The sequence below is a fragment of the Sorex araneus genome, chromosome 9 (genome assembly GCF_027595985.1).
Source record: "Sorex araneus isolate mSorAra2 chromosome 9, mSorAra2.pri, whole genome shotgun sequence".
Lineage (NCBI taxonomy): Eukaryota > Metazoa > Chordata > Mammalia > Eulipotyphla > Soricidae > Sorex > Sorex araneus.
This window is the reverse complement of record NC_073310.1, coordinates 60,346,673-60,371,980: the sequence shown is the minus strand read 5'-3', so window position 1 is coordinate 60,371,980 and position 25,308 is coordinate 60,346,673. Positions and strand designations below refer to the sequence as shown.

General features: G+C 39.4%; 1 protein-coding gene across 1 annotated transcript in view; it reads left to right on the top strand.

Annotated features, from left to right (window-relative positions):
• The window catches only part of MALRD1 (MAM and LDL receptor class A domain containing 1), a 590,643-nt gene that overhangs the window by 363,387 nt on the left and 201,948 nt on the right, over window positions 1-25,308 (top strand). The window contains exon 30 of the mRNA XM_012931979.2: window positions 20,476-20,604. Coding sequence (XP_012787433.2) covers window positions 20,476-20,604 — 129 coding nt within the window. The remainder of the gene's footprint in view (window positions 1-20,475; window positions 20,605-25,308) is intronic.

The following is a 25,308-nucleotide window of genomic DNA, read 5'->3' as shown; positions in this document are numbered from 1 at the left end:
ATAAATAAATGCTCTTGAACCATGCTTCTTAATCACTGTGCTCATTCATTTTAAATTTCATTGTACTTTCTACTTTTGCTTGTTTCTTCTTCTGGCGTCACTTACCCAAAAATTCACTATCATTTCCTTGTCTTCCTTTGCAACATGCAGGCCCTGTTTACCTTCCCAGTATTGTGATGTAGTTGTTGTTGTGTTTTAATCTGTTGTGCCTTGCACTGAGGGAACACACTGGATTCATTTTAGTTGTTTATTTCCTAATGGTTAATTAGGATTCTCTTAATAGTCCCACTTTGGTGGAAAGTAAAATGTGGAATTAGGTGATTATCCTGATTATCAGGGGCTCATAGGAATTCATTTGGCAGGGTAGTGCTTCATTTTCTTAATTGCTTTAAATATAATCATAGTCCAAAGTATTAAAAGGTTCTTTTTATCTATACAAAAGCTAAATGGGTTGGTTAAAGTGGCAAAGGAAAAAGAAGATACAAAACCAAAATAAACGGAAATAATAATTTTAGTTACTATGTGCTTTTATTACTTTGTTAGCTCATCTTTAATATAATGTGTTACTTTGTCTAGTAAGTTTGTATACTTGAGTTATTGGTTTGAAGTGTCTCTGTGCTTATTAAATATTATAGATAAATTGACAATAGAGTTGAATGAGCTTCAGCTTTCTTAGGTCATTGGATACAGTTATCTCATAAAATGTTACACAGCCACAACCACACACCAATTCTAGGAGGCAGGTTTGTTTTTTAATTACTCAGATTCAGCAGGGATAAATTTGTTTGTTTTTCTGGTTTTGTCTGGTAGTCTCCAGTAAATATCCTTCATGCATGGGGTTTAACACAATACAGGTGTGCCCATCCTTCAATGGACACTTCCCACAGGCAGAATCCACTGTATTGCTGGTTTTGAAGGACCTTGCTTTAAAATATATATTTCAATATTTTATTACCTATTATAGATTTATCCTCTTGAATTACATTTCTTGGACCACTAAAATTTTATAATGCCCAAATAGAAGTCAGAAATGATTTTCCCTGATACTTTAAAAACAGTGGTTTGTGTGTATGTTTTATAATGAGGAAAAAATCATGGCACCATTTTCTAAAAGAATGGCCATTCAGAATGGACATCTTTCTATTTAGAATGCAGTGTACGATTTAGTGATCTTGTATTTTGGGTGGGGTGTGGGGCGAGGCATGAGGAGGTGAAGACATTCCCAGGAGTGCTCAAGGAATACTCCTAGCATTTTGTTCAGGAATCATTTCTGGCAGTGCTCAAGGAACCAAGTGTTGCCAGGGGTCCAGCCCAGACCTCCAGCAGCCAACCACATATTCCAGCACTTGAACTACCTCCCTGGCCCTGATACTCTATAATAAAATATGTAGTAAAATTTAAATACCCATGGCATATTCGATATGCCAAAAACAGCAACAAGTCTCACAATGGAGACATTACTGGTGCCCGCTCGAGCAAATCGATGAACAACGGGACGACAGTGCTCCAGTGATATTTGAGAAGAGATACAGTGAGCTTGTAGTCTAACAGTTAATTCGTATCCCAAGAAAACTGTTAAATATTTTAAATTAGATTTCACATTTCCTGAAAACTATAGAACATCCTTTTTAATTGCATTGTCTCATTACATTTTTGAAGTGAAAAAGCAATATCTTAGAGGTGAACTAAAATGATAGACTTTGAAACTGTTGCCTCAGATAAAAATTTAAGCACCATTTCAGCTGTGTCCTGAGAAAACTCATCTTTACTATATAACTGAGCTAGTTTGTAAATACAGTGATTTAATCTTTGAAAAAATGTGCCAGTTATTCAGCACTTTGTAAATAAACAATATATTTGTTAATTTTGCTTTATTTTCTAATTATTTAAAAATAAATAACACATTATTAATATTTTATAGTTGTAGCCTTATGTTTTAAAAATAATGTTGATTAGAATGAATGCATGGAGAATTTGGACTTTCAACATCTGTGAGTCTAGGATGATTTTGTAGCTTTATGCATTTTTTTTTGGTTTGGTTTGGTTTTATGGCCAAATTTGGAAGTTTTCTGGACTTACTCCTGGATGTGTGCTCAGGAGACCATATGTGATCATGGAGATTGAATCAGGTCAGATGTGTGCCAGGCAAGAGTGCCCTGCCCTCTGTGCTGTCACTTTAGTTCATCAGATTTTACACAGTTTAATTTAATAACCAATATGAAGCATAAAGATACTTAGTTTTTGAGAAAGCAAGTAGCAAAGAATCAAGACAAAATTTGAAAGACTAATCTTGACTGCATAGTATTTAGAACTTGCACATTCAGCTAATTTAATAATCACATAACAAATATGCATACAAGTATTTCAACATCTGCATTTGTTCAAATAAAAAAAAATGAGTCTCAGAAAGTTTAATTTTACTAAAACACATAGTTGTTAGAGTGCTTACTTGGGATTACACTTTCCATTTTGAAGAAAAACTATTTTCTAACAATAAAAAAATACATATAAATATTTTTAAATTGAAAAAATGTTAACTTAAGCTTTAGTTTCAATAATTATCTTAGTCCAGAATAAATATATGAAATTCTGGACTTTATTGAAATGCTGCATTGAAAACACAGTTCAGACTAGATTTTATACTTCTCACAAATATGAGAAAGTTCAATTGAAGGGTCAAAAATAATATTACAATGATTAGTCTTGTTTGCATTAATTTTATCTAGAAAAACATAACTTCATCATTGTTTGACCTTGAATTCTGCACATAAATTGAAAATTATGAAGCAGTGTGCTATAGCGACCTTACCTTATAAATAATAGACAAGACAGGGTAATTATAAAGTCTTAATTAGCTTAGTATTTCAAAAACTCTTGCTCTTTATTAAAGCCTGTTATCGGGATCAAACTCAGAGAGTTCCAAAATCTTACATATTTAGGAAGGCTATGTATTTAATTGATCATGGGATTGCTTTTTCTTACTACACATATTATTGTTGAAACCTTTTTATTTCTTGTGTGAGGCCCAAATTAATAATAGATGTGATTAATATTTCATACCTATTTTTAATTTAATTGCATGCACTGAAAACCAGTTTTACCAACCTTAAGTAAATTAAGGCTGAATTAGCTAAAAAGTCTGGAGTGGGTCAGAGAACCAAAGAAACAATTTTCAAGCCATCCTTGAGAAAAATAAACATCAGTGAGCTGAAGCAATAGGAATTACAAAATTTAACTCCAGGGTCGGAGAGATAGTACAGCAGGTAGGTCACCTCATTTGCATATAGCCACTAGATTTCAATCCCTGGCACCAAAAATGGTCCCCAAGGCACTGCCAGGAGTGATCCCTGAGATCAAAGCCGAGAGTAAGCCCTGAGCACTGCTGAGTGTGGCCCCCAAACAAACAAAGCAAAAAAAAAAAAACTGCTTTATTAGATATCTTCACTCCCTAAACATTTTAGTTCTATGTTTATTGGTTCAGCATTCAATGTCAAATAGAATAAACTTATTGGCTATCTTTGATCAATGTCTATTGCTAAATCAGTCAGACATATAATTTTAAGATTCTGAATATGAAGTGTTAGAGAACTTATTTTTTAAAAATGTAATATTGAATTAGTAGAATTATTCCTAAACCCAGACAATACTCTGATCTGTATTTCAGGGTGTCACAACAGGGGAACATGCCCACTTAGAATCCACCTAGAATCATGAGTGAACAATCTGAACCACAGAGCCAACGACACTGAATGCATGAGATCCAAAATACAACAACCAAATTTAGAAGTGTGTCTGTTGAGAAGGCAAGCTGGGCTCTATGTTTTTGGATGGGGGAGCCAGGGGAATTGGTAGAGGGAAGTAGACAATGGTGATGGGAGTTAGAACATTGTATCCTGAAACTCAATTATGGGTAATTCTTGTAAATCATGGTACATTATAACCATTAGAATGTTACCTGGGCACAAAGGAAAAAGTATTCAGAGGCAAAAGAATAACCAACTACACCTGCCTTGTTATGTCATTCCCCAATGGATACTTAAGACATTGACACTTCAGTATCAATAGATTCTTTTGTATCTCATCTCCAGTGACTGTCAAGGTTGAGCAAATTCTGCATTTCTCTCAGCAAAGCAGTTGGGACATTGTCCTTTATTATGTTTTAAAAATAAAAACACATTCATGAGCCAGGAAGACTTTGTTCAAATTTATCAGAATAGGGGAGAGCACTGTCTGCAGCACTGTCATCTCGTTGTTCATCAATTTGCTCGAGTGGGCACCAGTAACATCTTGGTTGTGAGGCTTGATGTTACTGTTTTTGGCATATCGAATATGCCACGGGGAGCTTGTCAGGCTCTCCAAGAGGGATGGAGGAATCGAACCTGGGTCGGCAGCGTGCAAGGCAAATACCCTACCCACTATGCTATTGCTCCAGTCCAATAGGGGAGAGAGACTAGAATATAACCCTGCCCAATAAAAGGAAGAGTAGGATTCTCAAGTGCCAACGTGTCTATGAGAATTAAGGATATCTGTATTTGCTCACTGGATTACTGCCCAAAAGCAAGCTTTAGTTTATCTTTGTTATAAAAGGTGTTTGACAATTTGGAACAGGTTCCTTACTAGAAATTAGACTTCCACCCTTGGCTGGGATCTGAGATAGAGTTGTGGCCTCTTTGACAATTACAATTCAGAGATGTGGTCCACAAAGTTTTGAGATAGATATTCCTAAATTATAAAACTAGCCAGGGACTTTCCAAAGTACTTACATCTCTCAAGAAAGTAGAGTAATTATAATTATGCTTTCTCCAAAAATTATGCATATATCTAAATGTGAAAGTCAGGGTGTAGAGTGAGGAAGTATCCTCTCTCTTGTTTATGTAAACTGGATTATGTGATGACCATCTTAGTCCAGTATATGTGCTGCCAAAGACAGCACAGGGCCAGCTTAGGTTTAAATATCAAACATAAAGGTAACAATTAGCATTTTTAATTTGGTCTAAGTATAGAAGTTTATCTGTGTATCTGTATTTTTAATTTAGAGTTGGAAACCACAGAGACATGATTTTGGAAGGGCCATTCCATAATATCTAGACTTTCCATAATTTTAATTTTTTTACCCTTATAATCTTTTGTCTCACAGCAAATTTGCTGTTACAAAAGTAAATTTTTTATCTTAATGCTCTGTTATTTTGGCACTCTTTAGATAATCTTTTCTTTTGCCTCTTTTCATCAGACCCCTTAGGCTTCTTGTGTAGCAGCCTACAATTTACATAATTAGCTGTGTTGTCTATTTTAGCAAATTCCAAGAATGTATTGCATACCAGAAAGTATCTTAAGCAGTAACAATTATTATTGTCTAACCTATTTATCTTCTGAACAGTTTTTAGTAGTTGAGTGTTTTCTTACAACTTTGGGGATTTTTTTGGTCACACCCGTTGTACTCAGGTCTTCCTCTTGGTTCTAGGCTCAGAGATCACTTTTGAATGAGCTCAGGGGACTTTATGTAATGTGAAGGATCAAACTAATCACATGTAAGTGCCTTAACTGCTGTACCTGATGCCCCTGAAAATCATTTTTAATGGTTAGATTTTGTGGAAATGCCCTTATTCAACATATTGGAAATTTACTTAGTTTTTTCTTGAAGTATCAACGCACATAAAATGTTCCAAATGGGGCCCCACTCTCCGAGATGTGATCCCGGGGGCTATACGTGTGTGGCCCACTGCAGGTGCATGAGCATGATTCCAGAGGCCAGCAAAACTACTTTTGATACCGGCAGCTCCTTGCAAAATGTATTCAGACTGAGAGCTAAGCCATGGCCCCATGCCTGCCCAGGAGGGGAAAGGTTTTTCTCTCGCCTTTTCCTTGCCCGGGTGTGGGGGGCGCGTGGCAACCGCCATATTATGTGGACCACAGATGAGAGTTACAAGCTTGCAATGATCCAATTTCTGGAAGAAATTTTCGTGGATTTAGTTGCTAAAATACAGAAATCCAAAACGGTCGCGATTGCGGCCGCACGACCTCATTTCTCTTCACAGCAGGTCTGACTCTAGTGGGGAACTCCTAACAATAATAGTGAGTGTTTTTGTTGAAATATTGAATGTAACCAAAGTAAAGAGAAAGTAAAGTGAAATTTATCAGTTACACAGGCGGGGGAGGGGAGGCGGGGGGGATGGGAGGTATACTGGGTTTTTTTGGTGGTGGAATATGCACACTGGTGAAGGGATGGTTGTTTCAGCATTGTATAACTGAGACTTAAGTCTAAAAGCATTGTTATTTTCTACATGGTGATTGAATAAAAGAAAAATGTTCCAAATGTATATTATTATCATGATGGTAAGATCCAGTAAGTTTTGCCAAATTTAAACCTAAGTCATGATATATTAGTTAATCATTCCCAAAATCCCTTGGATCTGTGCTATGTATTTGGGTAATGAATATAACATGCCAAATTCTCACAGGTGTTCTTTTTCCTTTATTTCTTCTTATGCCACTAGGCTAGGCCTAGTGGTACCCGTGGGATCATGTGGTGTCAGGATTCCAACTTGAGCCGGGTCTTCTGCCTGAAAAACATATGTTCGCTCCAGTCCACTGAGCTACCTCTCAAACCTAAGGATCTTTCCAATATTTTAATTTTAAAAAAATGTATAGTTTGTGGTGTGATCACTTTATCACTGTCATCCCATTGCTCATCCATTTGCTCAAATGGGCACCAGTAACATTTCCATGTGAGTCTTGTTGTTACTGTTTTTGGCATATCGAATACGCCACGGGTAGCTTCCCAGGCTCTGCTGTGTGGGCGAGATACTCTCGGTAGCTTGCCGGGCTCTCCAAGAAGGGCGGAGGAATCCAACCCAGGTTGGCCGCATGCAAGGAGAATGCCCTACCCACTGTGCTGATAGATATATTCAAAAGAAAATATATTGTTTTGCAGTATTCCAAGAATATAAATGGGATATTTTAGGACATTAGGAGAGGTTGGTGGATAAAATGCTTGGAGAAATAGCGCTTAACATGTGTCATAAAGGATTAGGTTTGTCTATTTTAGCAAATTTAGCAAATGGGAGTTGACATGAGGTTGATTGGTTAAAAGTTAACTTTATAATCAAAAACTGAATTCTAACTGCCATTAGGTATCTGTAATTTAAAAAATAAGAAAATCTGTAGTACCTGCCTTTTTTGTGAATTGAAATATTTAATATATGCAATATACTTACATCAGCTGTGAGATGTAGTGAGATTCCCATAAGCATTGAATTTTTCATCATTATAATTTTCTCTCTCATTCTCATCATCAATGAATTTTTATTGTATTATAATAAACTACTATAATAAGTAGATACAAAACTGCATGCCAATCTAAGAACTTCATTGTTGATTTACTGTACGATAGTTTATGGATGAACGGATCGGTGGAACAGGTTTTCGTTTTATTTAGGAATTAAATGGATCACTGACCATTAAGACACACCCTTGTTATTATCATCAGTGTTCTAGTTCACCAAGAAATGAAATGAACACAATGTGCTGGAGCTAAAAGGAACCAAGGTTTAAAGAAAGGAAGGCATTTTCAGCACGTCAGTTGCAACAGTGAGGTTCAGAATGCAGAGTCTTTGTAAGTGGTAGCCATAAAGTGATCAGATAGCCAAACAAGCATACTTTTAGTGGCATATTGGGAACTGAGAAGCGATCAGGAGTGGCTAAAAACCTCTGAATCACAAAATCACTGAAATGTTTCTTCATGCTTTAAAATGCAGTGGTCTTTGTCAGCATAACTGAATCTTGTTAATTTGTTCTTTTATTATTATTTACTTTTCCTTCTCCCTAGGCCTTCTAAAAATAATTTTTGTCAAACATTTAAACCAATGACATAATACATATAGCTGAGTATTTAACGATCAAGTCAAACTCTATACGTAGAAGCCAAAAATCCAAAGTAAATATTTATATATTTTGTATTTTTAAATTCTATGGATTCATGTCTAAAAAGAGAGATTGTTTTATATATATATACATTTCATGAAATGTATATATACATATATACACATGTATATATATCACTGTTTCTGTCATCCTGTAGCTCATCGATTTGCTCGTGCAGGTACCAGAAACATCTCCACCGTGAGACTTGTTGTTACTGTTTTTGGCATATTTAATACGCCACGGGTATCTTGCCAGGCTCTGCTGTTCGGGCGGGATACTCTCGGTAGCTTGCCAGGCTCTCCGAGAGAGGTGGAGGAATTGAACCTGGGTCGGCCGCGTGCAAGGCTTTTCAAATGTCTATAAAAACAATTTTTTAGGCCACCTTCGTTAATTGGATTTGCGGATATAGCTTAAAGTACTAACAAACAGTCCTCGTATGCAGAACCTCAAAGTCTCTTCCCTGTTGAGCCCCATCAGTCTGGTCTTGCTGGTCACCAGCACCATAAAGCTTGAGCATCAAAATTTCAGCTATTCACAGCCAGGCCAAGGATTGCTAGGAAAGATTTGACAGTGTCCTCCCCACCTGGGAATACGCCCCAATGTTGGATAACATTGGTTTGTCCTTTCTCCCCCTCCTCAGGCTGCTTAAGTTTGTGTCCATCCATTAAGAGTATGTCTATCACAGTACTCCTGGGGCACTCCCATTGCTCTGTGTTTATCTTTGACTTCTGTTTGTGCTCTGCTTCCCCTATATGTTAATTATTACATCCCCAAATCAGACCCTGTGACTTGTAAGGTCAAATTCTTCTGAGGACTCTGGATTTTGTATATGCAAGTGAAATATTGCTTTTCTCTTTCCTTTATATCCTATGCACAGTTTACTTTAGAGCAATGTCTTTTTTACATAGCCAGTTAAAAAAGTTTTATATAGCCAGAAAGACCGTTAATGCTATGCTTTTGTAACTTGGGAGTTAATTGCTCCAAGTAATATTTACTCCTGGGCATCAGTCATATTTACTCAGTTTAAGCCTCAGTTGCCCTTAGTTCCCAAAAGGAGGTTCTTGGCGAGGGACTTGGGACAAACTGCAAGCTACCCTGGCATAAAAAATAGGCTAGGTGCCATCATCATCCCATTGACTGTCGAATTACTCGAGCAGTCTCAGTCTCTGTTCGTCCTAGCCCTAAGATTTTTAGAAGCCTCTCTTTACTCATTCTTCCCAACAGTGCTGCATTGGAGGCTCTTTCAGGGTCAGGGGAATGAGACCCATCATTGTTACTGGTTTTGGCATATGAATACACCACGGGGAGCTTGCCAGGCTCTCCCATGTGGGCAGGAAACTCTTGGTAGCTTGCCAGGTTCTCCGAGAGGGAGAACTAGGCTATAGAAGGTGGCGCGGCCACAAATGCCTTGAAAATGCCACGCAAATGCATATCTCATGGATATTCATTTTTAAAAAGTAATGTGGAGTTCATGCCCAATTCAATCAGCTTAATCAATGACTAAAATAATAATAATAATTAATAATAATAAATACAATATTTCTTCCACAAAGGGGTAGGAGAGAACAGTAAAGTCAGTGAGGTTGTATCTTACAAGTGTCCTACTCAGGTTTCATTACCTGTATCCCAAAAGATTCCTGAGCACTGCAAGGAGTGATGCCTGAGTGCAGAGACAGGAGGAGTAAAACCACCTGGATGCAACCCCCACTCTCAGTCTGTGTTCTCTAAAAGCTCTGCATCTCCCCAGACCCCCTAGTATATACTGAGTGTATGAGAAACACGTGACAACCAAAATACTCCACCAAATGCTTTTGAGACCCAAGCACTTGAAGAAATGTCACCAGAGGGTAGGAGGACAGTTCACTGGGAGGGCATCTGCCTTGCAGGCACTGATGTGAATTGCACTCTGGTATTCCATAGGATGCCCTGAGCACCAACAGGAGAGATCCCTTTGTGCCATAAAACATATAATAAATTAAGAGCATGGTCATGGAACAAATTCTGTCATGACCCAAAAAGAAGTAACTGGATAAGAACCCTGCTTGGGTTAGAAAAGACTAATCTGGTATGAGTACTGTAGTCTAGAATATAAAGCAAGATATCTCCAGGAAGAGCTACCCTTTAAGCTTAATATATGCCTTACTGTGTCTATACAAAATGCCTAGAAATATTATTAAGAAGTAAATTTAACATGACTGTTTAAATGGATATGGGGTAAGGAAAGGAAAGTTTACACCCTTAAATGGAGTTCTGTTCTTGAGCAGATCTCCTAGCAGGATGAGATTTTGTCCTTGAGTATGTCCTAGAACTTGTCCTGAAGGAAGGGCTTTACATCTATTCATTGTGCAATCACACCTATGTGTAATTGCTAACCCCAAACCTTCATGATTTCTCTGTAACAAACACTGTGAGACTGAGATAAATGGTGACTGATTACCAACCAACCTGGTGGCCCCATTCCCTCCTTTCTTCCCCACTCAGTCACTTGGCAGGCTTGGGTGGGGAGGCAGCCATTCGCCACCAAAAGCATGCATTGCACACCCACGTTTTGAACTCACAGCACAGCAACATTAAAGTCAGTATTTAGCTTATATTCCATCATCATGGATATTGCATCTGTGTATCACGGGAGGCATCACACCTTTTTCTATTTTCCTACATTTTTGTTGTACATAGAGTCATGGTTCAGTAACTCCAATGACACTGCTGATAATTTTGACATACACCAAGCGTGGCTGTCACTGAGATCACCAAGGTTACAGCTTCAGTTGTGCTGCTATCAATTGCTTGATATGTGAGCATTGACCTTCTTGAAACCCAGCAATTCTGCTAACATAAGAAAGATTTAAATGCTCCTAGGAAACAGAAGACATAAAAGATACTGTTTTATTTTCTGGCTTTGAAAGTACAGGTCACACAATGTTGAGTCAGCAGCAGTGTTGAAATTTTCTTGTATTTTCAAACTTGCTTCTGATATCTTTTGGTAGAATCAGACACCACCAAATAAAATAAGATTATCCATGAAAGAAGCTTTGGGTGCATGAAACTTTTCAAAAAATATTTTTCCTTGAATTCGTTTCTCTTTTTGATCCCACGTTTTCTCAAAAATAAAACAGGATCCTCTATACTGTGAGCATGTTGCCAAACCTACCTAATGAGGAATTTACAAAAATGGAGTTTCATCAAGTCATTCATATAGTCTTTTTAAAAAGACTGTTCAGTGCCTCAGGCAATCACAAGCTTATGTCCAAGCTCAAAAAGTTGTGCAGAGAAGTGATAAAGGAAGACCTCAAAGAGAAGAGCAGCAGTGTTGGCTGATGTGGCAGAAGACAGGAAAAGCATTCGCAATGCTCACCTGTCCTTCGCCAACTACAAGACCAAGATGACTGCCCTCTGACATCCTGATGGATCTATCACATCTTCCAGAAGGGCAATGGAGAGGATTATTCATGATTTCTACTTGGATCTCGTCTATAGCCACGCCCACCTACCACATACCAAATTCCGCAGGATGGATATGTCATTCCCAACGTTCTCCCTTCCGAAATCTGACATGCCATTTCGTCAGTAAAGACGCATACAGCACCCGATCCAGACAAGTTCAGACCTGAACACCTGAAAAATGCCACCAGGACTCGTCAATACACTAGCTCGGCCCTTCACATGCTACCTGTCTGAATACAAGGTTCCATCCCAGTGGAAAACCAGTAGGACCATTCTGTTGTACAAGAAGGGAGACATCCATGATATTGGCAACTATCACCTAATCTGCCTATTGTCCATCATCTACAAGTTGTTCACTCGTGTCATCCTGAATAGAATAGGCAGAACACTAGACCAAGGACAACCATGTGAGCAAGCCGTGTTCTGAAAAGGATTCAGCATAATCGACCATATCCACATGGTGACCAAGCTCACTGAAGTTTAGCGAGAGTTCAAGATGCCACTCTGTCTAACGTTCATTCACTTAAAGAAGGCATTTGATTCCGTTGAGACTGAAGCAGTCATCGAAGCCCTAGCCAAACAGGGTGTTCAAACTCAGTACCTCAGGATCCTTCGTGAGCTGTGTTACGGATACACCACCAGGATCTCACCATTCTACAAGGAAGTGATTATCAACATAACGAGAGGGATTTGTTGGGGTGATACCATTTCACTGAAACTCTTCAGTATAATCCTCGAGAACGTCATGCAACGACTGGAATAGGAAGGAATGGGAGTGTAGATAGACGGTTGGCAACTACACCACCTCTGCTTCGGTGATGACATCGTTCTAATAACACCAATCATTAGCCAAGCGCACAAATGCTGGCCGACTTTGACTATGAGTGTGGAAAGGTCGGACGGCAGCTGAATCTCATGAAGACAGTGTTCATGAGAAATGGACTAGTTCCTGACGTTCCATTTGCTCTCAACGGAATGAAAATCTCTGAATGCAGCAGTTATATGTACCTAGGTCGAGAACTCAACATGACAAACTACTTGGCACCAGAGCTGCGCAGGAGGAAGAGAATGGCATGGAATGCCTTCAAGAGCATCGAAAAAGTTGTTAAGAGGATGAAGAACCTCCAACTCTGGGCACATTTTTTGGACTCCACTGTTCTTCCTGTACTAACATATGCCTCAGAGACCTGGGCCCTACAAAAATAGGATGAGAATGCTATTCGGGTATCCCAAATAGGAATTGAAAGAGCTTTGCTTGAAGTATCACATTTCATTCCAGTGAGAGAAGGAATCCGGAGTTCCGACCTCCATCAACAATCAAGAATCAGGGACACTGTCTCGTTTGCCAAGGCATCGAAAATCAGATGGGTTGGACACGTAATGCAATTTAGAGATGAGCGCTTGGGCTCGAGCTGTTACCGACTGGATTCCACGGGACGTCAAAAGAATCCCTGGCCACCTACCTACGAGACAGTCAGATTTCTTTGTCCAGACCCTAAACAAATGTTTGAGGTTCTTCGTGTTCCTGGAGCGAGCAGGTACCATTGGGCTGCACTAGCACATGACAGTGATGAATGGAGACATTACTGGCGCCCGCTCGAGCAAATCAAAGATCAATGGGATGTCAAGTGACGAGTGACAAAGTGAGATATACAGTTACAAGACTGTTCATGATTGGCGTGATTGGGTCTCAGTCATATACTACTACAAGATCTGTCGCTTAACCAGTGTACATTCCTTACTACCAATGGTCCCAGTTTCCCTCAACCTCACCTCCCCCCCCCACACACACACACACAACTATGGAAGGGACTTTCTCTCTGTTTCTCTCTCTCTGTCTGTCTGTATGTCTGTCTCTCTGTCTCTCTCCTCTCTCTGTCTCATTAGTTTTGGGCATATGGTTTGCAATACAGTTACTGAAAGGTTATCATGTATACCCCTTTACCTACTTTCAACACTCAGTTTTTGTCCAGAGTAAAATGCATAGTTTTAATGGTCTGGTCTGACATCTCTGCACAGTTAGTTATAGGACTAGCTAACACATTAAAAGATAATCAAGTAAATATGTGAAATTTTTATTAATATAGAAGTATAAAATAGGGCTACATATTTTTCTTACTGGAGTGATGGTGTACTATAACATTAAGGAATTTTTAGATGTGCCTTTTAGAAATATACATGTGTGTCCTTGCCCCATTCTCTTCCTTCCCTGCTATTGTCCTTTGACAACATTTTATAATTATCTTAAATTTTAGAACTTAGCATTACTGTTTGAGTTCATCACAAGTTTGCACATTCATTGATAGATTTCTTGCAGTATTCATTTTGTGTCTTCTCAATTTATGTTTCTAGGACAAATATTCTAAATTGATCTCTACAGACATACATGTTTTAAAATATTATTTATATTCTAAACTGAAATTTAAAGAAGAGAGCGAATCATCAGAAGGGATCATAAATAGTCTGAGAATCTTAAGAAAGAATGATAGGTGAATGCTAATTTCTCATTGACCTAAGGGATTTGGGACTTGCACATATAATAGGTTATTTTGACCTGAAAGTTTTCATTCTTTCTAGTAGAAAGGAGGTAATCATGAAACTTTGTGTTAAAAAGCCTGATACCCTGGAAATCCTCAAAGACATTTGTCTGTACAGGAGCCTAGAAAAATTAAAGAAAAACAAAATAGGAGCTACCAGCATAAAACCTAAACTCAAAATGTGTACATATCAGGTATATATCACTGTATCACTGTCATCCCAGTTTATTCAAGGGGGCACCAGTCAGGTATATATAGGATAGTAATCTAAGTGTTAGTGATAAATTAAAATAACTTATATTAAATTACTATAATTGTTGAAACTTCAAGGACAATGCTGAATGTAGAAAGAATATGTTCTTGGGACCATAGGCTATTGTCAACATTTTTTTGTGTGGGTGGAAGGATTGAGAAAGAAGATAGTGCTGGTAATCAACTACACAGGGCCTCACACATGCAAGGCATGTGTATCTCTACCACAGAGATACACACTTAGTCCCTTGGTGTTAAAAAGTGAAATAATGGGCAGGATACTATATGAAAATTTTCATTTCCGGAAATGAATAAAATGAGAATTTTTAATATCATTAGAAACTTTAATCTGTATCTCTAAAAAGATTTGAGATACAACTTAAGAGTCAACTATAAAATAAAGGTGAACTTATTTATCAGAATACAGCGCAATAAGGTAAAGAGAAAGAAAAAACTACTGCACGGAACAGAGATTCATAGACAAGGAGAACAGAAGGAGTAAATGCAGAGCTTTATTAGGGTTTCAGATAGCCATAGGGAAAAGGAACTCTGAGGAGATCACACTGTTCAGTTTTCAACAGAAAATCACTTGACTCTTAAAGTTCTCATAGTTTAGAAATAGCGAAGTACTAAGAAGTAAGATAGTGTGAGAAAAAGTCTTTATAAAGACTGCCAAAAGGATACAGGAAGCAAAAACAGAACAATTTGTGTATCAAATGAATAGGGGCTGGAAAGATAGTACAGGAACTATACTATCCCGCACACCTCACATGGTCCCATAGAAGTGGGTTCTGATCTCAGAGCCAGGAGTAAGCCCTGAGCACCACCAGATGTGGCTCCCAACCCACCATCACCACCAACAAAAGAAAACAAAGTAGTATTGCATTGACTCAAATTATTAAGTTAATTAGTAACCTTGATATTTACTGAGTTTTGTTGAGATCAATAAATTATTAACTAAATGGCTGAGAGGATCCAACGCTCCCACGCCTATGATTTTTCAAATAATCTGTGTAGATTTTCTGCCATCAAGAAGAGAAGCATTATCACCCCTCTAGTCTGCTTTGTGCGTTGTGACTTCCTGCCAAAAGCATAGACAAGGATGAAAAAAGAGGCCCTTTACGGCAGGAAAACTAGGTGGACACGAAAACATGCTGTAGAACAAAGTCAACAGGAAAGGGAGAAGGAAAAGTGGTCTTCCTTCTTCTGTGGTCTTCCACCACAAGACCCGTGATCCTGATTTTGAGGGGGAAAAAAATCTCAGAAGAATCCCAATAGAAATTCAGTACGCTTGACCAGTGCTACCCAGATGGCAAAGCATCCAACTCTAGAGAATTAGAGGAATCATCTCAGGGATTAGGAGTGGAAGAAGTTTCATAACTGAATCAGTAACGTGGTCTTCAGAGGTAGGGAACGTGCTTGATGAGTGGCTTCCAGGCTCCCCTGATCAGCTTATTCTGCAGTGAAATAAGGTGTTACAGAATGCGCCCCCGTGACATGCGCTGTCTGAAATCTCAGGACACATTGAATGTCATCATTAAAGGTGATAAAATGAGCATTTCCCCATAAATATAATTTATGGTATGATCCTGTAGAGTTCTGTATTATCTACCTTATAAGAAAAGCTATTTTAATACAAATACATCAAGTCAAGGGCTGCTCTACTAAGAAGTTCCCTTCAAAACAAACTCAGTTTGTATCTTAGATTGGTCACAATTTTCTTCATTTTGTTCAAATCCATAAGGAATCTAAGTAGCTCCACAGTGTATTTATATAACTTTTGTTTTTATTGGAATAAATATTCATTCCTCATGATTACATTATTTTTCAGTAGCTTCTTTTTAAGATTTGTCAATAGAGTGAATGTTCCTTATTTACTTTAAGGTCCTTAGGACACTCTTTTTATCTCTTTTTAAATACTTTTAGCTAAAATAGATTTTTTAATGCGACTTATTGAGATCCTGATTATCTTCAATGTTTATTGTGACCACAAATATTTGCATTCTAATGTCATCAACTGTGCAATAGATGAGTTATTTGTTAACACATTAATACATTATTTCATTATTTTGAACAAATGAAGAAGTTTAATATGGTTAAGTATAAATAGAATCACTGTATCACTGTCTTCCCGTTGCTTGTTGATTTACTAAAGTGTGCACCAGTAACGTCTCTATTACACCCAGCCCTGAGATTTTAGCAGCCTCTCCTTACTCGTCTTTCCCAATGATTGGAGGCTCTTTCAGGGTCAGGGGAGTGAGACCTATCGTTACTGTTTTAGGCATATCGTATATGCCTCGGGTAGTTTGCCAGGCTCTGCCGTGCAGGCGGGATACTCTCAGTAGCTTGCCAGGCTCTCCGAGAGGTATGTATATATCTTTTACTGTCTTTGGGATATGAATACGCCATGGGGAGCATGCAAGCCTCTCCCGTGTGGGCAATAGACTCTTGGTAGCTTGTCAGATTCTCCAAGAGAAAGAAAAAGGCTATTAGATGTTGCATGGCTGCTTTCCGGGAACTTGGTTTTTTAATCTCTGGATGTTGGCTGTTGGTGGGATTAAACGGTGCTGGGGGCAGTTTGTGGGTGTGGCTGCCAAGCTACTGGAAAATGGGGATTCTGGGTGGAGAAGGCCCGGTTCCTATCTGAGCAGGCTTGAAGATCTCAGCATCAGGTCCCGCATACCTGGGTTCCTCTGCCTGTTCCTTCATGCGTTAGGCTCATCCGAATGTGTGGAGATTGGCCTTAAGCATGGCTGTGGCTGGGTTCCAGAGGTCTTCAACTGTCAAGATTAGGATTAGGTGCTAATTAGAATATTATTTATTAAAAATCTAACTTTTCTATTTATCATAATGTGTGGTAATACCAGTTTTTTAAATTTTTGTCTTAGAATATACTTTCATTAGAATTATTCTATTTTTTTCTTGGTGAAACTCATAGGGCACAGAAATTCTAGTTATCTTTCAGTTCACTAAAAGTCAAAATATTGACCCAATTTATCTTTATGTCTGCCATTTCATATTACTAATGAAATAGCCTTATTTGGAGATGTAGTCATAGTGAAAAGCAGAGATAAAGAAAATTTCGATTAAGTTCTATCTAGCTAAGAAAAGATGACCTCTTGCCTTTTTCTATAATTTAGATGGAACTAGAGTGTAAAATATTAAGTAAAAGAAGTCACAGAGGGTGACAACTGCTGGATGATCTTACTCATATGTGGGTATAAAGGAACAAGGGCAGAGGTGGCATCTAATGTTAACAAAAATTTGTTCTCTGACTATAGAACTGAGGTTTAAGTATAAGGTGGTGATACATGGGGAAGGAAGCAAAGAACTGGAAGTTATGTAAGGACAAGTGGTGGAGCTGCACTTGGGTGATGGTGGAGATGCAGTAACTTCATTGTCTAAAACATAAACTTCAACACTCATATAATTGTGTTATTTCAACTATAATAAAAATAATTATGATTAAAAATAGGCAACCATAAAATCATGTAAAACAATGTTGCCTCAATAAAAAATATAAAAATAAAGAAAAGTAAAGAATCAGCTATTTAGATTATCAAGCAAATTCTCCTCCTATGAAATAATTATGACTTCACAGTTGATGGCATAAAAATATTTTTTAAATCTCCAATGTATGGGCTTGTATACTAAATTAGGTCCACATACTCTTCTGAGTTAACTGTAAATTCTCACTTGAGTTAATTAAAATCTTATGGCAGAGATTCTGAACCACTCAGTAAACATGACCTTTAATGCTTCATATGTCTGTAGTTGAAATATTTGCTGTTGTCTTAAACACCTCTCCTCATTATTAATATTTAAACTATTTTATTGGTAAATTATTTCTGGAAATTAAGTTGGGCTTAGCTATTTTATTATGGAAATAATTTCAAGACTAGAAAGTGCCATCATGTAGTCTACACAATTTCACTGTTTTCCTTTGTGGAAATTATGTTTGCTCTGAGTCACCTACTTACAATTCAGCCACACCAGTTCTGAGCCTATATTAATCGATATTACAAAGAAATGACTGTATTTAGAGGGCTGGAGAGATAATACTGTGTTAAGGTACTGATCCCCGAGCTTCCAGGAGTGGTCCCTAAGCCAGAGTCAGGAGTAAACCCCGAGTATGCTGGATGTAGAACAACACTCCCCACATTTGAAAAATGATTGAGATTTTAGATTGTTAGTATATTGTAAAAAACTAAGGCTCGCCGAGGAGGTGCGTGCACTCGCGGGCTCTCGGGGCAGCTCAGTCTCACGGCCCGCGTTCGGTGCCCTGGAACCGCAGTGTGTGGACTGGATCTGGATGGCCGGTGGTCAAGGACAGGCGAAGGAAGAACGAGGACCAAGCTGGTTGCTGATTAGTTACCGTTTATTCAATCTTCCATCTTTCTCATCTCCCGCACTCCCAGCTCCATCCTCTCTCTGGATCAACTGCAGCCTCTTTCCATCTCTCTCCTCCTTTTTTCCTCTCTCACCCTTGCCCCAAGGTTACACCCAGCCAGGTAGCAAAATCAACATAATAAAGCCCTTCCTAAGGGCTGTCAGGTTTAAAGGGAACACAACCTAGGGGCCTTTCAAAGCCCTACCAGTAGGCAAAATACCTCTTAATGTTTTTTTCTCCTCTCCGCATTGCAAACACTCATTAACATCTTAATACTAGTTATTTTTGCATGGACATAGCAAGAGATACATTGAGGTTTGCAAGGCAGCTCTCCTGGCAACATCTTGCCACAGGCTCAGACCACAGCACTCAGGCCAGATTAATCATTCCTCACCCTAGCAGGGTCCGAATCTAGTTATCATTGTTTGGATCATGACAACATTTGTCCATGATCAAGCTCTTAACTTATAGTTAAGCATTAGGCACTTTGGCCAGGCCCATCTCGATGCCAGGGTAGCACACAACTCACCGCTTGCCCTGGGTCCGTCTCGTCCCTCGTCGGGACCCTGCTTTGGGGATGCTAGGAAGTAAGCGCAGCTGAGGCTTAGGTAAAGAGAACAGATGCCCTGGAGGAAAATATCATGTAGATTCAAATGACTCCCAGGTTACAAAAGCATAACATTTGTTAAGTCTTCCTGTGTCCATACGAAAAGGACTTGCTCTGAATAAACTATGCAAAGGACTCAAGGAGAAGAGAAAAACATTATTTACAAGTCAACAGAACACTAAGAAAGAAGCTACAAATAAACAAAGAGGAATAGGAGCACTGTAACAGGGGTAACCCAATAAACCTAAACTACCTGAGGCTATGTTATCCTACAGTATATTTTTTATAACTAATTCCAATTATAGACTTTTAACTCTTATTGCATTGAAATTGGGAAGTAATATAATTAGACTTCATAATAGTAAAAATAATGCTTAAAGATAGGATGGGCATATAACTCATCATCCAATCTCCTTCATTCCAATCCTAGCAGAACACACACACACACACACACACACACACACACACACACACACACATACATACTATTCAAAAATTCATAAAGTAAAGACTGTGTTTTGGGTGCTATGTTAGACTCATTTTGCAAACAGTCCTACTATGATGTGATAAACATCTGATATGAGGAAAGAGATTCATAGGGGTTGAGACTGAGGTTATTCAATCCAGGGCTTGGATGACAAAGAGAAAGGCAAGACAATGGGAGAGAGAAAATTGCACAGAGCACCAGGCACACAGAATTGGCCGATATAGATGAAGGGGACAATACTTGTGGACCTAAAAGAAAATTACTAGCCAGCCTGATGATGCTTGGGGGCTGGTTTAGACTCCACGCTGGGTGGCCATTCCCAGAATACTCAGCAGCCCACACAATAAACATTAGGTTTGAATCCAAAGTTCTAACATGGAAAATGTGTACTTCAGCCTTTTGAGCTATTCCCCACCCCATCCCCAAAGATCTTTAATAATTAATGGGGAGTTTGTGTTTCTGTATTAGAAAACTATGAGCTCTCAACTCAAACAAATACATTCCCAATGAGCCACCTGTATTGCTGGGCAAGGTGTGTGTGTGGTGGGGGGGGGGAGGTGGAAGGAAGGCTGGGGGATTAGGAGAGGAGAGCTGGCTCGAATTTGGGTACTTGTAAAATACATAACTTATTAAATTCCTTATTTGGGATCCAATGATTCTGAGGTCTATTTAGATTTGGTGAAAATGTCAAATTTTGTAATTTATAAATGTTTTAAAACATGTTAAAAACATATTATTATTATTACATCAAATTTTATTTGTTAAATACATTTTTTTAATTAAAAAACATGTTAAAGATGAACCTGTTTATTTTTATTGTTATTTTTTTTCCCCACAGTGGGAGAGACTGCTGAGATTTGCCCAGAAACTACAGATTTCTTGTGCCAAGACAGGAAGTGTATTGCATCCCACCTGGTGTGTGACTTTAAGTCTGACTGCTCTGATGGGTCTGATGAAGCTCACTGTGGTAAGTGGGTCTGCTGTGTTGTAGCCAGGTCACTTTATTAGTAGAGTGACACCTTGGTACTGATGATTGGTCATGTTAAAATTTTTCTCATAGTACCATTGTATAGAAGCTTTCAGGGGAAGGTGAGTGTCAGAATTAAAGTGGCCAGAAACAAATCTAATCATCTACATTTCCTCTCTTTTTTTTCACTGATTTTCCATTCCTCACCCAAAAGATGGCTACATTTATGAGTGAGGCTAAAACCAAGAACTTTGGATAGATACTAGTTACTGATTAATTTTATCAGTTTCATTGCATGTACACAAAAGAGGATTCAATGAGACTGATGGTGTTTAAATCCCAGTGTTAGTTCAAATGAATTTTAAAGTTAAGTATAAAGCTCAGTTTGTAATAAGCATGTTTTTAAACTTGAGGTAAGTGGGAGAAGTAGGGAGTGAGGGAGGTAGCAGCAAAGAGAGAAAGAGGGTGCATGCATATATGAGAGAGAGAGAGAGAGAGAGAGAGAGAGAGAGAGAGAGAGAGAGAGAGAGAGAGCATGCCTTCCCACCCTCCTGTTCAACCCACTTCTCTCTCCTTGGAGAAGCACCTGACTGTTCAGACAAAGTCTGCCAGGAGCCTTGCAATGTGGACATCATCATCCCACAGCCTCACTGGGAATCCATTAAGAAGCTGCTCTTGAGTTCCACTTGATTATCATGGCACAGGATGGTCCCTGTCACCTGAGTTTTGGGGGAGCTATGATTTTTGACTGGAATGAAGGGTTGCTTTTTTGTTTGTTTATTTTTCTGTTTTTTGCCTTTGGGTCACACCCAGCAATGTTCAGGGTTACTCCTTTGCCTGCAATCAGGAAGTACTCCTGGCGGTGCTGGGGGACTGTATTGGATGCCGGGGATTGAACCTGGGTCAGCCACATGAAGGAAAATGTCTGAGCTGCTGTACTATTGCTCCAGTCCCGAGGGGTTCCTTTTTGCAGTGAAAGAAAAGTACTGCTATTTATTGAGCCATTGATTAAGCTGATTGAATTGGGCATGAACTCTACTCCACATTCCTTTTATTTCCTTTTTTTATTGAAACACCATGAGATACAGTTATAAAGCTTTCATAACCAGTGCACAGTTTCTACTACCAGTATCCCAAATATATCCCCCCCCCTACCCATCCCAACCCTCACCCTGCCTTCATGGCAGGCAATTTCCCCAGTACTCTCTCTCTGCTTTTGGGTATTATGATTTGCTCTAATTTTCCAACCTCCATTCAAGCCTGACTGCCAGAGGCAGATGCTAGATCATTTATTGTCCATTGCTCATTTTGATGATCTTGGGTGCTGCGGCCACACCCTTCTGGAATCCCAGATTGTAAGTGGCTGGGTTCCAGAGACATTTCTGTAGGGCACTAATCCATTTTGGGATTCAAATTGGGCGTCTCTGGACCAGGGTTGTTGGTGTGCTAAGATGGTGCCTGGAGGCACATTGTGGGGGTGACAGCCTGGCCAATGAGCTGGCGGGGATCCAGGGAGGGACAGCCCAGCACCTCTGCCACATGCGGTCTGGAGATTTAATCTTGGAACTGGCATACCTGAACCTTGCTTGTGGAAACTCTTGGTCACTGGGATTCCATCTGGAGTAGGCGGGGAGACTGCACCTCCTCCATTGGGGTGCCCTGGTAAAATAACTTGGTATGGGGCCTGGAGAAATCTCTGGCTCTGTGGTGTCTTCCAAGACTTGCTGCTGTGTCTCTGGCTTTTGATCTCTTTAGAGATTTATTTATCAGTTTCTGAAGAAAGCCAGTAATAGAGTTCACAGGATGGCGCTGAAGTTGGTTCGTGGAGGTAACTTCCAGTGATTCCATGTGTATTGGGAAGTTGGGTGAGGTAGCCCACCCCAAGTCCATGAAAACCTGGAGATTTCAGTCACAAATCCCGCATACCTTAATTTTCAGCAGATTATATCTTGGTGAGGTCATCCTGAGACAGTGGAGTCAGACCAGGGGTATGGCAGCGATTTTCAATTGTGGAAGGAAGTGGCTGCTGGGGGCTCTGCTTGGGCAGACACAGGCTAACCTGCTCGCCTCCAACTTACCCCAGTCCGTTCAGCCATGCAGTGGTCTGAGATTAACTGTGACTTTTGGTCTCTTTCGAGCTTTATTTATGGGTTTCTGAAATAAGGCCAATAATTGAGCTTGTATAGCTGAGCTGGAGGTGGCTTGTGGGCGTGGTGCCCCCCACATACCTAACTTTTGTCCGTTTAATTTCTTGGTAATCTTGGTCCCAAGTGGTTGGGGTCTGGCCAAAGGCACAGCAGCAATTTTGGGGTGTCAGGAAGCCTGAAGGAACCATCAGACTGCTGATGCATTCGCCCCGCAGGTACAGGTTAACCTGTTGGCGGCATTATACACTCAGGAAAATAGTTTTACTGGGAGAAATATGTGGCAGGAGAGGACAAGAGAGAAAGAGGAAGAGTGTATAAGGCATCCAAGAGAGACAGGCCATTCCAACAAGGAAAGAACATCCCATTTGAGTGCGGGTGACCCCAGAAAGGGCATGTGCACTGCCGGCCTTAGCAAAGTCATTTTTTTTTTCTTTTTTCCCAAACTGACCCCACCTGGGGCTTTCTATAAGTCTGTGGATAGCATGTTGTTGAGAGGAAGAGCTTGAAGCTCTTAGTGATCTTTCATTTTCTCATCACCACTTTTGCCCCTGCCAAAGCCTCCCTGTTGGGTTGTGTGTGGGTAGGTAGGTGGGTGTTGGGGGCTGGGGGAAGCCCAGCCTATGCTGGCCCTATGCTGGTGCAATTTCTGGCCTTCAAGACTTCGCACAACCTTAGGCTGGATTCTCATAACTTGAGTAACTCCTTTAGTCTACATTTTGGTTTGATCACTTCCCAGAAAACTCCTTGCCAGCCCCCATGGTCCAAATATTTAATGGACATTTGTAAGAGAACACGCAACCCGGAGGTTCTCTTACAGCTATTTATTAAGAAACCTTCTCATGCAAACAGGAAAAAGGACGAACGAAGCATGGACTAAGGACGAACTAAGGAAAAGGAACCAGGGGGCCCTAGCTAGGCAGCTTCCCTCCTTATATACCTCTCGCTGCTTGTTTTCGCCCACGTGTCTGCATCTGATAGGTTAGTTACAGCTTATGGGCGTGGCAAGACATCCTGTTCCTTATTAGGAATGGTTTTCGAAGCACACAGGTGTTGTTTACCAAGAAAGGTGCAATTTACAAGCACAGTGCAACTGTTGTTGCAAAGCACGGTCCCGTGGAGGCTCTCCACAGACATTAACATGGAATCTTATACCATAAAGGCTATCTGTTGGAGTTTGTTATATCACTACCTCCAACCTAGTGGCCTGAATGAATCTTCTAGGTGTGTTTAGTCTGATGCACGTCATTCAAGCTGCTTTTGCTTCAGGCTCATTTCCAAGATGTTTTCCAGGTGTTTTCTGTACATTGATACTCCTGCTATCTCTCTGCTCCACCTGGTATCTCAAACCCCAGGATAATCCCTGAGACTTGGTTTTGCCAGAACTTGGCTGGAAGAGAAGTCAGACTCTTGCATGGAATTGGTTTTGACTCTGGTGAGCATTCAGGGTGTGAGCATTCCAAGAGCCTCAGGAAAAACAGCAAGAACTTTACATTTAGTCTCTGAGGTGACAGAATGTCTGTCACTAGTGGATCTTTCTAAAGGTTATGCAAATAAAAACAAACTCAGCTCAGATGCAAGAGAAACAAGACCAGACTCTCCATTTTTCACTGGGAAAGTCTCACATCCAGTAAGAAACATACCCTGAATCTCCCCATCTTATTTAAATTTTAATTTTTACCTTACTGCTACTTTATTTTTCTGGATATGATAGTATCTGTAACTTTGCTATTGGTTTATTTCACTTAATATATTCTTAATTTTTATCCATATTTAATTTAAAATAAATGCAGAAGAAATTGAGTTATTGGTATAATTTGAAACTAGATTTTTAATATAACACTATTATAAATCTTAACTTTTAAAATGATTATAAATGTGTGATAATTTTAATATAATTTGAAAATGCACATATTCTCCAATAAAATTTATGATAGATTAATAAGTTGCGGGCAATATTTTAGTATGGGCTGGACCGATAGCACAGCAGTTGGGCATTCGACTTTCTCCCGGCCGACCCGAGTTTGATTCCTCCAAGCTACCGAGAGTATCGAGCCCTTGAGGCAGAGCCTGGCAAGCTACCCGTGGCGTATTGGATATGCCAAAAACAGTAACAATAAGTCTCTCAATGAGAGACGTTACTGGTGCCTGCTTGAACAAATTGATGAGCAATGGGATGACAGTAGTTTAGTATATTTTTAACTTATTTTAAGTACACCAAAACTGAATTTTTTAAATTTTTTTATTATTTTTTTGATTTTTGGGTCACACCTGGCGATGCACAGGGGTTACTCCTGTCTCTGCACTCAGAAATTCCCTTGGGGGTGCTCAGGGGACCATATGGGATGCTGGGAATCAAGCTTGGGTCGGCTGCAAGGCAAATGCCGTACCCGCTGTGCTATTGCTATTGCTATTGCTCCAGCCCTGAAAACTGAATTTTTATAATAAAAAAATGCTTTGAATAATTTTGTGAAATTTTAATTTCCCCCAAATATATAAGCATAATATTTAAAAATCCCCATTGCAATATCAAAACCTTAACCAAATTTATAAATAGTCT